The sequence below is a fragment of the Sinocyclocheilus rhinocerous genome, unplaced genomic scaffold (assembly GCF_001515625.1).
Source record: "Sinocyclocheilus rhinocerous isolate Xijiao unplaced genomic scaffold, SAMN03320098_v1.1 scaffold1938, whole genome shotgun sequence".
NCBI classification, from domain to species: Eukaryota; Metazoa; Chordata; class Actinopteri; order Cypriniformes; family Cyprinidae; genus Sinocyclocheilus; species Sinocyclocheilus rhinocerous.
In genome coordinates this window covers 1,430,367-1,446,249 of record NW_015629065.1, presented here as the reverse complement: position 1 = coordinate 1,446,249, position 15,883 = coordinate 1,430,367, and the positions used below count along the sequence as shown (strand labels likewise).

Sequence of the window (15,883 nt, the reverse complement as noted above, 5' to 3'; positions counted from 1 at the left end):
TAGAAAACACTTTCCTTTTATTCAGTTCCGCCTCTTTGAGTTACTGGACAGCGCAAGGAATTTCCGGAGTCGGACCATTACATAGGCTTTAGATGTAGCTGTTCATTTGGCCATTTCTATTTAATAAACGTTTGGTAAGTCAAGCTGTAAGTGTTTCAAGTTGACAGAATTCCATACTTTGAAAAGATCCTACCAAGAGGCACCCCACAGAAAACAGGTCAGGTCTGTTATGATTTTAATATGACCTACTTTATTATCGAGAGAAAGGAAATTTTGTCTATTTATCTATGCCACCATAACATATAATCTATATTATAAAATAGATTGTATTATAAGACTCTAGTTTGAATTGCATATTTGTTCTTCTATTTAACACTTGTGCAATGTACAATGTGAACTAAAATCCATACATACATGGTTCTTTTCCCTAGACTTTTAAAAATATATATTATTTATTGAAGATGTAAAAGTGCAATCATTTACAGGACAAGTTAATAATAATAATAAATAAAGAATAAAAAGAGAAAACAGAGAAAAAACTATGCCATAACAACAGAAAAAAATATTTATACAAATTCACAATACAATGATTTTATGATTTTTTTCTTTAACTTTTCTTATGATGCAACTTAATTTATAAAATGTGTGAAATTTGGTTTGTAAAATGGCTATTTTTCGTATGCATATGATGTTTACGAAATAAAAGTAACAGCTGTACTATGCAGTTCTTTTCAATGCAAAATGTCATCTTTAAAATAAAATATCCCACCAAATACACTAATCCTTCCCACACATCCCAGTTTTATCCTAACATATATATTTTTTCAAATTCTTCCACAACAATGTTTAATAGAACAAATGTTACACTGTACATATTCAATGTAACATACAAAGTAGAGTAACGCCTTTTATTACTTCGTCACTAATATAAAATGTGTTTTATGTTTTTATGTAGTTTTTAAAAAGAAATTCAGTATATGATAGCACATTAACATTTTAAATGAGCAGCAGCAGCCTAACAACTTTATTTTAAAACTTTTTTTATTCAGTGCCACAAGAACAAGAGGTATTACATATTCACATGATCAAATTAACATTAGCTGCCAGAGAAAAAAGAAAGGAAGAAAATTACATAAATTTCAATGCTTTCAGAGCATTACATGTTTCAGTGCTTTTTCTCTTGGTTTAACTGGTAATAGGAATTTCTGAAGAAATTCAGTATACACTTTATTCTAAAACACGTCTTGTTCTGGGTCACGCACATGACATCACCCAGCGTCGGCCCGTGACGCTGCGTCTCTTTGTTGGCCCAGCAGCAGCAGCGTCGCTCCTCTGTTGTTGTTTTCTCTGCTCCTAGAAAAACTGGAATGCTAGCAAGCTAAAGAAGTATTCTCGCTTTGTTTTGCTGTATCTGACAAAAAATACACATCAAACTTATCCCACTTGGCGTGTCGCTACATTAAACTCAACCCAGTCATGGACTCAGACGAGGGTTACAATTACGAATTCGACGACGAGGAAGAGGAATGCAGCGAAGACAGCGGCGAAGAGGAGACCGCGGACGACACCCTGGAGCTCGGCGAGGTGGAGTTGGTTGATCCCGTCGTGGCCGGCGGAGAGCGAGACGACTGCGGGGAGACGGGAGGCAGCGGCCTCGGGCCCGGGCAGGACGAGGAAGACTACCGCTTTGAAGTGCTAACTGCCGAACAGATCCTGCAGCATATGGTGGAGTGTATCAGGGAGGTCAACGAGGTCATCCAGGTAAGTGTTTTTAGGGCTTCCCTGAGTTCAGATCAGCCCTTATAACAAAAGAGGAGATTTTTACATCGCTCTGGGAAACTTTGCCCCCCGTTGACAACACGAGACATGAAAAATGCACCAGCTGTCCTCTGAAACAAACTGATTTTAAAACTGATTTGTTGTGTCGTCAACAAGATGAATATATGGTCACAGATAGGAAGGAGAAGGTTTGCATCAACCCAGCCTTTTTCCTGTCCTTAACACATCCAGTAATGACATAAGATGCTTAACCAGCTTCTAGTTCACCTGCATACAAAATCAGACCGATAAGTCCCATTATATGCGCTTTGCTTGACAAAACTACATTTGTGTTGTCAAAATGTTTGCATCCTAACATATGCCAACCCATGTCACATGTAAAGTACAATAATAATATTGCAAATCACTCAATTTTTATTAGAACCCCTTTGTTCCTGGTCACACTAGCTTAGTAAGCTAGCCACGAGCATACAAGCCCAATATAAATACACCAGAGACTACATTGCGACGTGTTCATGTGTTTCATATGTATTCAGGGCAGGCTGTTAATAGTCTGATGAAGAAGAAGGTGTCGTCTTCATCATCTGTGAAGCTGGGATATGGGTTATGTCGCGTTAGCATGTGAGATAGTTACCTAGTTGCTCCCGACAACAACATGGCGGAACCGAAGCTTCATCATGGCTGGTTATGTTTGATTAAACAGCACAAAAATAGCCCATCAAAGTGAATTTGAGTAATGATTTATGTTAGCTTTCTGCTGCAGTGTCATAGCCACAGGCTGTTTGGAGTATTAACTGTCTCCTGAAGCTCGACGTTTCACTCTGCGTCCCGCAGTTTGTTTTGTTTATGCTGGTTAATTTCCAGATTTTGTGCTAATTGATTAGATTTGCTCGTTCTGTGCCGTCAGCAAATGCACTTTATTATGTTTACATGCTGTTACTGTGATAAGTTGCAGTGATTAATGCTGTGGCTTGCTTCATACGTATATAGTGTCTGCTGTGTGTTCCAGTACCTTTCAAGCTTGCTTACACTTTCAACAGGAGGGAAAGAATACCTTGGTTTAGTTGAGGATCGTCTAGTTAGTGTGGTGGCAAATCCAGAAGGTTATGGTGGTCACGTCTCCCCGCATCCCTCTGGATTGCCTGTCAATGTGCACCTTGACATGTCTGCCCCCATAACCTTTTTGGAGTACTGTAGTATAGGCTTTGTCTCCCTGAGAGGCAAGAATGAACTCTGTTGTCTCAACACAGTGGGAATCACTTCATCGCTGCTCTTTGGAGTGTTGTTGTTCGTGACACAAACCCAGCTAGCCGTTATTTAGGCTTTAATTAGTAATTTGTCACAAAATAATAACAATATTAGTAAACTTTTCCTGACAAATTATTTATCTAGCCATAATTTAAGCAGAAAACTAGCAGTTTGTGACCATTACAATTTTTATTTTATTTTTTAGTGAGTTATGGTAGTCAGAGGTATAACTGACAAATAAAAATTTTTCACTAAGAATTTTATTGATGGCCACACTGTGAAAGACCTTTTTATCAAATAAAGTTTACAAAAGTGATTTTATATACACAGAAAGCATTTTAAATGCAAGTAAAGTGTCTAATTTAATGTTTCGAATAACGTTTGTGAAACTAAAATATAAAAATATGGGTAAAATAATGCTCCATCGTCCTTCAGTGTAACATATTATGTAAAAATGAGGCAACATACTTATTCTGACCTTATATTAAAATATTTAAAAGAATAAGTGACCATACAAAATGTTATTATATTTTTAATGATTTATACTTCTGGCTGACAAATGGGTAAAACCTTTTATTGTCATCTAATGATTCTTGTTCTAAATATGACAAGATTTTTGGTATACAAACTGTTGTTACACCGAATTTCTTTTTTCTGTAAATCATGGTTAAAAAATCATGGTTTTTGCTCAGAAAAAAATGTAACTGGAAGCATTCTAATGCACGTAGCCTATATGTGTGTGCAAAATGTGTATATGTATATATGTAAAATTAAACTAATATTTTGTTGGTTTGTTTTTTGTTAAATGTGTGCTTGTTTGCTTTTTTTGATGGATAAAAAGATGTATGCCTATCTCTCTTTTTACAGAATCCTGCTACAATCACTAGAATATTACTTAGTCATTTCAACTGGGACAAAGAAAAGCTGATGGAAAGGTAACTGTTCTGTGTGTTTTGTTTCCTCCCACCAGATTATTTAGTCAGCTAACATCTGTCTTTGTTCAATACTGAACCAGCAAATTTTGAGAAAAATCTACTGTTTATCTCTTTGCAGGTACTTTGATGGTAACCTGGACAAGCTATTTTCAGAGTGTCACGTTATAAACCCCAGCAAGAAGTCTCGGACACGCCTCATGAACACAAGATCGTCGGCACAGGACATGCCATGTCAGATCTGCTATCTCAACTATCCTAACTCGGTCAGTGCCCCCCAGCGGAATCGCTTTCGTTGCCTCTGATTAATCCGTTTCCATGGCTGCTGTGCTGATAGCTTATTAGCAGGCTCACACGGAATCTGTGCCCGGAAATGGAATTCTCATTGTTCACACAGTTTTGCAAGTTCACTTCCCTTGGAATGCTCTTTAGCAGACATTTTGGCTAATTTCATTATACTTTCAGCCAATAAAAAGTGTAGTACTCTCAGCTCCATTTAACATATGCTACTGTTCAAACATCTGGGCCTGATAAGATTTTCTTAATGTTTTTGAAAAGTCTCTTAAGCTCACCAAGGCTGCATTTATTTGATCAAAAATACATTAAAAACAGTTACGTTGTGAAATGTTATTATTAGAATAGATTTGCTCGTTCTGTGCCATCAGGAAATGCAATTTAAAATAACAGTTTTCTAATTTAATATTTTAAAATTTAATTTATTAATTTGATGGTGCAGCTGAATTTTTTTTGTGCAACATAATCCTTCTAATATGCTGATTTGATGCTGATTCACAGTTGAAAACGGTTTTGCTGCTTAAAAGTTTAAAAAGAAAAGATGAATAATTTAATTCATCCTTCAGGGTGTCTGCGGGTCATTAAAAAGTCTTGGTTTGTGATGTCACGAACCCGGGAAGTAACTCGTTGTAGTCCCTACCAGCCATTTTTGTAGGCATTAAACTGCCAGAATTTTAAAAGACTCTATCTCCGTTTGCATTGAACTTTCAGCTTCGTAACTTTGCAGATATTGTTTATGCTCAAACAGCAACATTACACACTAACTAACGTTAAAAAAGTGAAATCGCAATTAACTACCCCTTTAAAATGTCTTAAATTCAGATTCAATGGGTATTAAATATTTTTGGTCACGTTACCGCTAAAATATCTTACGTCTGACGGACCTAATGAGTGTTTACAATCATTCAACGTAAACCGCGATTGATAATGGACAGTGTATTTCTGGTATCAAGGTCGCGCTGCCTGTCTCTTTGTGACATAAAGAAACTCAGAAGAAACACACTGAGGTGTAAAAATTCAAAATGTGAAGTTTATTTATAACATGATATAGTTCAGTAACATACCAAGGGAGCTATTTTGCTGAATATTCTCACGATTGCAAATGTTACATCGATTTTAGTTCAATAAACAAGTAACGTAGTTAGTCAAGTAGTTAAGTTACTTGCATTTTAGACACAGTATTTACTGTTTTGTTCTGTTTTACCAACGAAAATAGTTCCAAACAAAGATCACAGCAGAAGTATCACACATTCTCCAAGCAACACTCCGCGGTGTTTTGTTACTGAATGATTCCGCGTTTTGAATGAATCAGTTGAATGAATGACTCAATGACTCACTCATTAAGTGACTTGCTGATTTGATGCTGATTCACAGTTGAAAACGGTTTTGCTGCTTAAAAGTTTAAAAAGAAAAGATGAATAATTTAATTCATCCTTCAGGGTGTCTGCGGGTCATTAAAAAGTCTTAAATGTCTTAAATAACGTTTTCCTAATAAAAGGCCTTAAAAAGTCTTAAAGGGGTGGTTCACTGTTTTTTTTCTAGGCTTGATTGTGTTTATGGGGTGCAGTCTAACATGTGTTAATGCTTCGTTTTTAAAAAAACGCATTCTTTTTCATATAATTTACCTTTATTCCACACCGCTCTGTCCCTTCTCTGAGAAACGGGCTGATCTTTTCCTGTTTTTATGAAGCCCCGCCCTCAGAAATAGGCAGTGGGCTCTGATTGGTTAGCTAGCCCAGTGTGTTGTGATTGGCTAAACCGCCTCTAAACATCCCGCCCCTCACCTCAGCGGCATGTGCTCTGGTTGTATTGTAAACAACGGCGTTGTTAACTGTTTGAGCCCGATTGAGAAGAAGAGGATATTATTGAAGATCCGCGTTTTGAATGAATCAGTTGAATGAATGACTCAATGACTCACTCATTAAGTGACTTACCACCACCTACTGGTAGCTTGATATGTTGAAAAGTATGCATTTTCCCCTCAACATTTCTTATTTGTGTGTTCATATGTATTTAAAACATTAATCTCATAACATTATTTATTGCAGTTGTAATTTTGCAGTGTAAATTATTTAATCTGACTGATAGCATTATTACAATTTATTGAAAAATTTTAATAATTTAACATGAAAGGTGATGCATACATTTAAAAAGTTTAACAAATAGGCCTTTATAAAGGTAAATAAAAATATGCAGATTTAAGTATATAAAAGCTGATAGAACACTAATGAAAATATTGTTTCAGAATAATTGTTTACACCACCAAAAATCTTGGTGATGTGGTAGTTTTTTGGGGATATTTTGTGTGGAATATTGTCTGCTGATATGAAAAGTTCACTGTAGTAATAAATATCATTTATGACAGCGATGAAATATTACATATATGTAGGCTATGTAATATAATGTGTATTTCCATTACAGGTTTAGGTCTTAAATTTCACATAAGGTGGTATTAAAAAGGTCTTAAAATGTCTTAAATTTCGCTTGTTCATATCTGTAGAAACCTTGATTCCTTGCATTAATTTCTTTTCAAATTTGACAGATTGTGCTGTAGTGTTTTTACATCCATTCTACAGAATTCTGTATATTTCCTCAGAAAATCTTCACTTTAGATGCAACGTCTGCAGATTCCGTCTGTGCCTGTTTTTTCAGTGAATCTGTTGAATCGCTTGGCAGTGTGAACAGATGTTTACCACATGGATGAGACGCTGTTGCGTTGTGGGATATGTGAAGGTGGTATGCAGTATTATTTTGACATATCTGTGTTTTCATGTTTGCCACTCTGTGCTACACGCTACAGTGTCTCAGCTGGCAGGAAGGATTTCTAATGAGCTGCTTTCACCAGTAATCTCTTCACTGGATTACTCAAATTGTACACAAATCAACTGAAGAGAGGAACAGGCTGGTCTTCGGATTTGCAGGGAACCTTGAGAAATGTGTGTGTGTGTGTCAGTGAAAAGATAGATTAAGTGTGGCATGCATGCATGCATGTATTGTTTTGATCAGCTTTGTCATGAGAGCCAGCAACTGTCTGAAAGAAAACACTGGATTAAGCAGCAGGGATTTGGAAACTGTTCTATTTATTGCTTTGAATCGTGACTATGAACTATTTAACTAAAACGTCAACCAGGAAGTCCCTGTCTCACGGCTTGTCTGCTTAAAATAAAGGATCAGTTGGGGTGACACGATACAGCAAGCTTATCAGTTTGACCTTGAGAGTTCTGCTTAACTAAGAGCTTTAATCAGATTGCGTATACATTTAAACTAGCAGTTTATTGGGACGTTTAATTTGACCCAATGTCAAATTGTCATTTTGATGTTAATGTGTTGCTTCATAAAGCTGACCACCACTCAGTCCCCACGAGACGTTCCCTAAATACCATTAGTGCTGTCTGCACAGTGCTGTTAAACTACTTGTGATGTTGTTGTAAGCAATGCTCTGCTTGCGTCAGTCCTACCACAAATATTAAGCTGATTTGTTCTTGCTGTGTTGTCTGTTGTCCCAAGAGAGAGAACCAGGCATTTACTACCGGGGGGGCTGAGACTGTAAAATGCATGACAAAGGGATACTTTGTAGGAGCAGTATATAATGACTATGGCTGACTCTTGTCACCTGCTCAGAACTGATTTGTAGATCCCTGTCTAAGCCAAAAAACAGTCTTGTTGGTTGTATTGATTTGTTGAAGAGAACAAGGCTCATTGTGTTTCATGGGCACACAACACTGGATAGCTGTTAGCTAGGATTGGTTTCATTGCTTTTTTTTTGGTATAATGTTTTGCAGTGTTTGTCATTTGTGTCCTGTGTTACTGAGTTTTTGAGTGACTGTTGCAAGATCCACCCTAAAATAAGAAATATTGCATTTATTAGTACTATTGGAAATAGACATTTACACTGTTCTCAGTAGTTCCTTGTGTTATTAATTGTAACTTTCCCTAAATGTGGATTTGGTGTTTGTTGTTCTTTTGCAGTACTTCACTGGTCTGGAATGTGGGCACAAGTTCTGCATGCAGTGCTGGGGTGATTATTTAACCACCAAAATCATAGAGGAAGGAATGGGACAGGTACATATTCCAACTCTTAGTACATAGAAACTTTGATGTCATGATACTAAAATTTCAATAGTTGATTCTAATACCAGTGGAATTTTTGATTTAGAATGCCACAGAAACAACTAATACAAACACACCTTTATTTAAAAAGTTGAAGAGTAAACAAAATTAATATACACTACATTTAAAAAATCTGGGGTCGATTAGATTTTTTTCTGAAAGAAGTTTTATGCTCACCAAGACTACATTTATTTGATTAAAAATGCAGTAAAAACAGCAAAATTTGTGAAATATTTACATTTTAAATAACCGTTTTATTTTAATATTTTAACACATGATCCTTCAGAAATCATTCTAATTCAATTCTGATTTGGTACTCAAGAAACATTTCTTTTTATTAGCAATGTTGGAAAAAAGTTTTTTTTTTTTTGGAAACCATGATGTATTTTTCTGAATTCTTCAATGAATAGAAAGTTCAAAAGAACAGCACTTGTTGGAATTATTGGTAATATTACAAATATCTTTACTGTTACTTTTGATAAATTTAATGCATTCTTGCTAAAAAATAGAAATATTATTTAATTGGGGGGATAGAATAGCAGTGTCAATATTGCTTGCTTAATATTATAAACATAATTTGCAGCCACTGCATTTACACTTTAAATTCTAATGCACAGATCAAAGGTTTTGAAACACTTTTCTCCTGATTATTTATGTCTCATGTGAACATAACTGGCTGTGTTTACTTTTATTGCTTGCAAAGTCAGGCATTTTGACCAAGAAGTGCATTTGACACTTCTTGCACACATGTCAGTCTGATAGTACTGCAGCTATTTCATATTTAGCCATTGAACTATTCACACTGGCTGTAGCAGATTTTTTCTGTGTCAACTGACATTTTGTCTCTTTCTCTGACCTATTGTAACACAAGCTTGCTTGTTTCCGTTCTAGACCATTTCTTGTCCTGCTCATAGCTGTGATATTCTTGTGGATGACAACACAGTCATGTAAGTGTTTGAGAAATGAATAAGCATTTATAGAAAGGCTCAAGTAAATTTTTTTTTTTTTTTTTTTTTTTTAAAAAAAAAAAAAAAAAAAAAAAATTTTTTTTTTTTTTTTTTTTTTTTAAACAAGAACCACCATCATGCCTTACTTGCCAAACTAAAATGACTGTGAAGCATATTCTATTGGATTGTACTGTATTTACTGTAAATAGAAAAGAGGTGTGTTTAACTGATTTATTTAAAAATGTATCACCTGAATGTATTTTAGAATTTTTGTCTAGTGTACATCTAAAATGTCGTTTTATAACCTTTTGTTAATTGTATACCTTGTATAATTTATTCAGAGATCTCCATGAAAATAGCCTTGATGCTGGCATAGTGTTAAAAAGTGAATGAATAAATACATTTTTTTAAGCAAAGTTCTCTCTGCAGCCACAATGTTTATATAGGCAATTGGTTTACTGTATTTACTGTAAATAGAAAAGAGGTGTGTTTAACTGATTTATTTAAAAATGTATCACCTGAATGTATTTTAGAATTTTTGTCTAGTGTACATCTAAAATGTCGTTTTATAACCTTTTGTTAATTGTATACCTTGTATAATTTATTCAGAGATCTCCATGAAAATAGCCTTGATGCTGGCATAGTGTCAAAAAGTGAATGAATAAATACATTTTTTTAAGCAAAGTTCTCTCTGCAGCCACAATGTTTATATATAGGCAATTGGTTTAAAGAAACAAAACCCAATATTTAAGTCTAAGTATTAGAATTGTTTCAAGAAGAATCACGTCATTACAATTTCTCTCATTTAATATTGTAATAGTAGTCCGTCTCCGCTCTCTTATACTGTCTTTGTCTCACATCACCATTGCTTGTGATATACAAAAGCCTTGTTGGGTTCATTATTCTTAGCTCAGCCATGAAATGGTGTGTCCTGAAGTATATTATGGCTATCCTAGATGAGCTGATAGAGTTTATTCCTAGTCAGAAGTAGGACACTCTGTTACCCTGTCTTGCTGGAGGTGTGAGTCACAACACGGCACCTCCTGCCGATTCAATTAGATTATTTTGGATTCACACAGCTGTCTTAACCTACATATGATCTCCCTGCTGCTTTTGTGATGCAGGTACAGGGTCTGATCCTTTTGTATGCACTTTGGTGGAAAACAAATTTAGTATTTGAGCATGCATGTCTGTCTAAATATATCTCAATTCTTCCAACAGGCGACTGATTACGGATTCAAAAGTGAAGTTGAAGTACCAGCATTTAATAACCAATAGTTTTGTAGAGGTATGATTTAATTACATTCTGTTATATAATGTGGCCCAAAGGTCTGATACCACATAGAAAATCTGTATTTTTTTTTTGTTTTTACTAAATACAAGCTTTCAGATTCTGGCCAATTTCAAATAAATTTGTAGGTAAAATGAAGAAATGTTTAAGATTCCTTCAAGATCTTGGTCACTAATCAAACCTAAGCAAATTTGTGAACATTGAACACTTTGTAAAAAGGTCAGGTTTCCTGGTTTTTATTGAAACTCAAGACATTTATCAAATAATGCTTGATAACATATATATAATCAGCATTCAGTTGTGATTTCTGGTTTGTAAATTTGGTTTACTCTGTTATCTTCCTCTGAAGTGTAACCGACTGTTAAAATGGTGTCCAGCACCTGACTGTCATCATGTTGTCAAAGTACAGTACCCAGATGCCAAACCTGTACGGTGCAAGTGTGGTCGGCAGTTTTGGTAAGACACTGAACTGCTAATGAGATCAAATACTTTTGGAATGTGACCTCAGATCAGTTTTAGGCCTTCCACCAGCTCAGGGAAAACCTGATCAAGCCAGTGATACTAGAACTCAGGAGACATGTTCCCTAGATGGCAGTCTGGTAATCCTATCCAACCATCACAGCTACCTGTTCATTTTGGGAAGCAATGACTCATTAGAACCATTAGAGCAAAGAGTCATTTTATGTATTTGTATGTATGTATTTATTATGCTCACCGAGCCTGCATTCATTTGATTAAAAATTCAGTCAAAAAACAGTAACATTGTGAATTATTACTTCTTTTTAAAATCATTTTTATATATATTATATATAATTCTAAAGGGATCAAGTGCTTTGTGCTCGATGAGAGAATGCTAATATGTTTTCAATTATTTTGCAGCTTCAACTGTGGAGAAAATTGGCACGATCCAGTGAAGTGTAAGGTGTGTTGAGGCAGCATTGTATGTTTAAAATCTTTAAGTCCAACTAGAATTGCACAACAATGCTATCAGTGTTTATATATAAATATGTTGAGTCATGGCTTTGTGTCATTGTACTTTTTTTTTTATGCTTTCCATTGTCAACAATGCCTGTGTTTTTCAAAGTTAAGCACAGTTTTGGTTGTCATTTCTGGCTGACAAACCTGGATCATACTTTTCCATACATACCCTTATTTATTTAATTTCTCTTCATTGATATGAACCCCAAAACCCTGAGCATAACACCCATTCTCTCTAAATACTGAGGCAAAATGAGTAGAATACCCCATTCCAATGCCATTAATAGACATCCATTCTGAAATATGTTAAGGACAGCACTGAAAAAAAAATGAATGCACCTTTTAAGTGTAGTAATTTCAGTAGAAAGCAAGGGAACATGTTGATTTGGTATGGCAAGTGTTTTTCTGTCTGAACAAAGGAAGCTAACAGACTGCCACCTCTCCTACTCTCGGCATTAAGAGGCTCTTCAGAGACTTGTCTTGTTATTGTGGGGGTAGTCTTGGCAAAAACAAAGGAAGCTTCTAGTCCCTTGTGCTTCTCATATGAGGATTACAATCATCTTCCAGTGAGAGAAAACATTTAACCCTTCATAAGCAACTGACACAACTCGTTTCTCTTGTATATGTTGTTATATGATATTCTGTCATGAGTCCTTACTTTTTAGTTTTCCTAATTGTTATGGTGAATTGATTCCTGTATGTCCTCTGTTATTTTACCTCTCGTTCGCAGTGGTTAAGGAAGTGGATTAAAAAATGTGATGATGACAGTGAGACATCAAACTGGATTGCAGCAAATACAAAGGTCAGCTGTTAGGCTCGCTGTGATGTGGTAAATTCTTCCCTGTGTCTTCTCATGACCCGGAAGAATAACTTTCTTCCTGTTGTGTCACAGGAATGTCCAAAATGCCACGTCACCATAGAGAAAGATGGTGGCTGCAACCATATGGTGTGCCGGAACCAGAACTGCAAAGCAGAATTCTGCTGGGTTTGCCTGGGGCCCTGGGAGCCACATGGCTCTGCTTGGTAGGTGCAGATCTTTATAGTCTAGTGTTTTTTTTTGTGGTTATTTAAGGTAGGGATGCACTGATATCAGAATCGGCCGATAATGGCTTTAAATGTAAATATCGGCATCGGCCCGATATGAAAAATTATGCCGATATGTCTTGCTGATAAGAGGAATACGTTAACTCACATGTGCTCAGGGTGTGCTAGCGATTAGATCAAGTCAGCAGTGTGGCTCATTCTTGAAGCAAAGTTTTGTCTGAATGATGATTAGATTCACTGGTTTGGATTGCTGCATTTAATCTGTGAAAATACTTACAGAATGACTCGTTTGGTGTATGATAGAGTAAACCGTAATAGCACGTGCGGTGGCAGCAGCGGCAGCCTCCCCCGGGTCCTAATGCCCGTTCGGTAAGGAGTTTTAATTCCGTAGGGGGCACAGTTGGCCTACTTCTAGGTAGGCCAACTTTATTAAAAGTAAAATAGCCTACACAAATAACATTTAGACTCTGTTTCTGATTAAAAAGCAGTAATTGATGTCATAAAATAATGAGTATGTTTTGATTTAAAGGTCAGAAGCTAGCCTATAGCTTACATTAAAAAAAAATCACAAACATGACACTTGTAAATTAAATTCATTATTGTTTATTTAATTCTATCAAATAAGTTCTTGTTAAAAACTAACCAAAATTAAAAATATTTTGCTTATAATTTCTGCACAGGAGAGACTTGGTGTTGTTTCCAAACATAAGGAAATATATCGGTATCGGCCAAAACGAGTTGAAAGATATCGGCATATTGGATATCGGCAAAAATCCAATATCGTGCATCCCTAATTTAAGGTTATAAAGACTTCATATTAACACCCAAAAATTGATGAATATTGAATTATGTATCTGGACGGATCATGTATTTCAGTGATTCCCAAGCCAATTCCAAAAACGTAAGTTGCTATGAATCCTAATGATTAGCCACTGATTGTATTCAAGAATCATTGATTCGATACGTGATCTCTCAACTTCCTGATCACATTTTTATGATGCAGAAAACGTGAGCATGTGTGACGGTATGGCAAATATGAAAAGCTCAGTGGTTATAAGGTGTGTTTAATTTAAACCTTAAATAACTCCGGGACAGCTGGGATTAACAATATCTGACATTCAGTGTGTAGATGTGCTGATCTTCTTCCTCTCTTTTCTGAACCTTTGTCTCACACAAATGCGTTCTTTTCATTAAAGCCTCAAGTGAAGAGTTGCCGGATATCGCAAAAAAAGCAACCTGGCATAGTTTACACAGTGAACACTGTTATTGTACTTTGAGTAGGAGAGACAAGCCTGTTAAAAACGCAATATAATAAGCAGCCATGGCAAAACTGTACCAGACAAACAGATCTGATATTACCAGTATCCTATAAAAGTAAAAAGCAGGATATGATAAAGTAGTTTAATAATGTTAAAATGGTTCAGTTTAAGATATTTTAAATATTATTGATTCAAAACAATAAAATGGCATGGAATTATATAATAATTCAACAAAAATTAAATGACCTATTTTAAATTCAAGTTTAATTATGCTTTTTATGGGTTGCAATTAATGTCAATTTGTCATTATCACAGCACTAACATTTGCACCTATTTGGCAAGTTCTTTTATTATGTTTTTTTTTTCCTTTTTAATGTAACAAATTTCTGGTCACAAGATTTAAGCAAAAAATGATCTCTCTCTTTTCTTTTTTTTTTGAAGTCTCTGCTATTTTGTTGTTGTTCTGTCTCTTTAGTTTTATTTTCTACTGTGAAACAACGGCCCGGGCCAGTGTTGCCACCTCATGGAACAACTGATTAGTGCAAAACCAATCAATGTCACACCTCCGTGTAGAAAGTATCCACGGTTACAAAAATCAGATGGTGTGCGTACAGTACGCGTGTACTATTCTAGTAACAATATTTGTCACTCGCACTGTATGTGGACTCTTGTGTACGCGTAAAAAACAAAGTATACTTTGGCCCTAGGAGAGTGAAAAACTAAAAAAATGGGAATACTTTTTAGAAAATTCTTATTTTTTTCTACTGTTTATTTTAGTATTTTTAATTTGTTCCCCATTAGTAGAATTTGTTGTAGGTTGTCTGCCTTTGAATTTGAATCTTTAATTAACGTAGAACAGCAGTTCATAAGCTAAGCAGCTGGTGGAGGGGTTTGGTTCAGAATGCTTTCACAGATACTTAAAAAATAGTAAAAAATAATAATTTCTGTGTATTTATGTAAGCTTTTTGAACCAAACACACCTAAATAGAACAATCCGCCATCAAATATGAACTCCCTGAACTCTCTCTCAGATAAACCTAAATGCTTCTCTTCTAGCTTTTCCCAAGGCAGTATTTTCATATGCACGTCTTTGATCAACAAGTCCCACTTAAACTTGAGAGCTCAAAGGCTAGCTTTCTCCTCCTCCTTGTTCCATAGAGTCATCTGTTTACAGATCACTTAGGGAAACCTAGAGTGACTCATTCAGCTGGAGACCGCTGAAATCCAAACAGTTTAATGTTTCATGATGTGTTTATAACAGTTTTTGTTGAATTTTACAGTTGTTTATTGATGCCTAAAACATTATTGGCTAATAGGACTATTTCTTGAATGTTTTGACTCATAGGTACAACTGTAATCGTTACAATGAGGATGATGCCAAGGCAGCCCGGGATGCTCAAGAGGTAAATTATGTCAGTCCATTCGTGCTGATGTCTGAACATGCAAATTGCAGACTCATTAGTAAACATTTTATATGTTTATACGTACTGTGCAGCGCTCCAGAGCAGCCCTGCAGAGGTACCTGTTTTACTGCAACCGCTACATGAACCACATGCAGAGCCTGCGCTTCGAGCACAAGTTGTACGCCCAGGTCAAACAGAAGATGGAGGAGATGCAGCAGCACAACATGTCATGGATCGAGGTGCAGTTCCTGAAGAAGGCCGTGGATGTGCTGTGCCAGTGCCGCTCCACGCTCATGTTCACCTACGTCTTTGCGTTCTACCTCAAGAAGAACAACCAGTCTATCATCTTCGAGGTAAACCAAAGTTGATCATTTTTGAAAAGGTGTTGGATTGTGTTATAAGAACATGAATAATCTCATTTTAAATGTTTGATGGTTTATGTGCTTGCACCCAGAATAACCAGGCAGATCTGGAGAATGCTACAGAGGTTCTGTCTGGATACCTGGAACGAGACATCTCCCAAGATTCTCTGCAGGACATTAAGCAGAAAGTACAAGATAAATACAGGCAAGTGTACACATTTTCTTTAATGAGATAG

The 15,883-nt window shown here is 35.9% G+C and overlaps 1 protein-coding gene across 1 annotated transcript; it reads left to right on the top strand.

The window, feature by feature from the left end:
- Positions 1-1,226: 1,226 nt before the first annotated feature.
- LOC107738728 (E3 ubiquitin-protein ligase arih1-like) lies at positions 1,227-15,883 on the top strand. Its single transcript, XM_016550553.1, has 13 exons — positions 1,227-1,761; positions 3,895-3,962; positions 4,081-4,225; positions 8,223-8,315; positions 9,255-9,310; positions 10,532-10,598; positions 10,951-11,057; positions 11,481-11,523; positions 12,310-12,381; positions 12,472-12,602; positions 15,228-15,285; positions 15,378-15,638; positions 15,740-15,883. Exons 1-13 carry the CDS (start codon positions 1,477-1,479, stop codon positions 15,881-15,883), a joined length of 1,530 nt encoding a protein of 509 aa, XP_016406039.1. The 5' UTR covers positions 1,227-1,476.

What these genes read in the sequence shown, in the direction of transcription:
- LOC107738728 (XM_016550553.1), top strand. Translation starts at nt 1,477, where the DNA reads ATGGACTCAGACGAGGGTTACAATTACGAATTCGACGACGAGGAAGAG. An exon ending in AGGTCAACGAGGTCATCCAG is followed by an intron (nt 1,762 to 3,894) that starts GTAAGTGTTTTT and finishes CTCTTTTTACAG; the next exon opens with AATCCTGCTACAATCACTAG. An exon ending in GGATTGCAGCAAATACAAAG is followed by an intron (nt 12,382 to 12,471) that starts GTCAGCTGTTAG and finishes GTTGTGTCACAG; the next exon opens with GAATGTCCAAAATGCCACGT.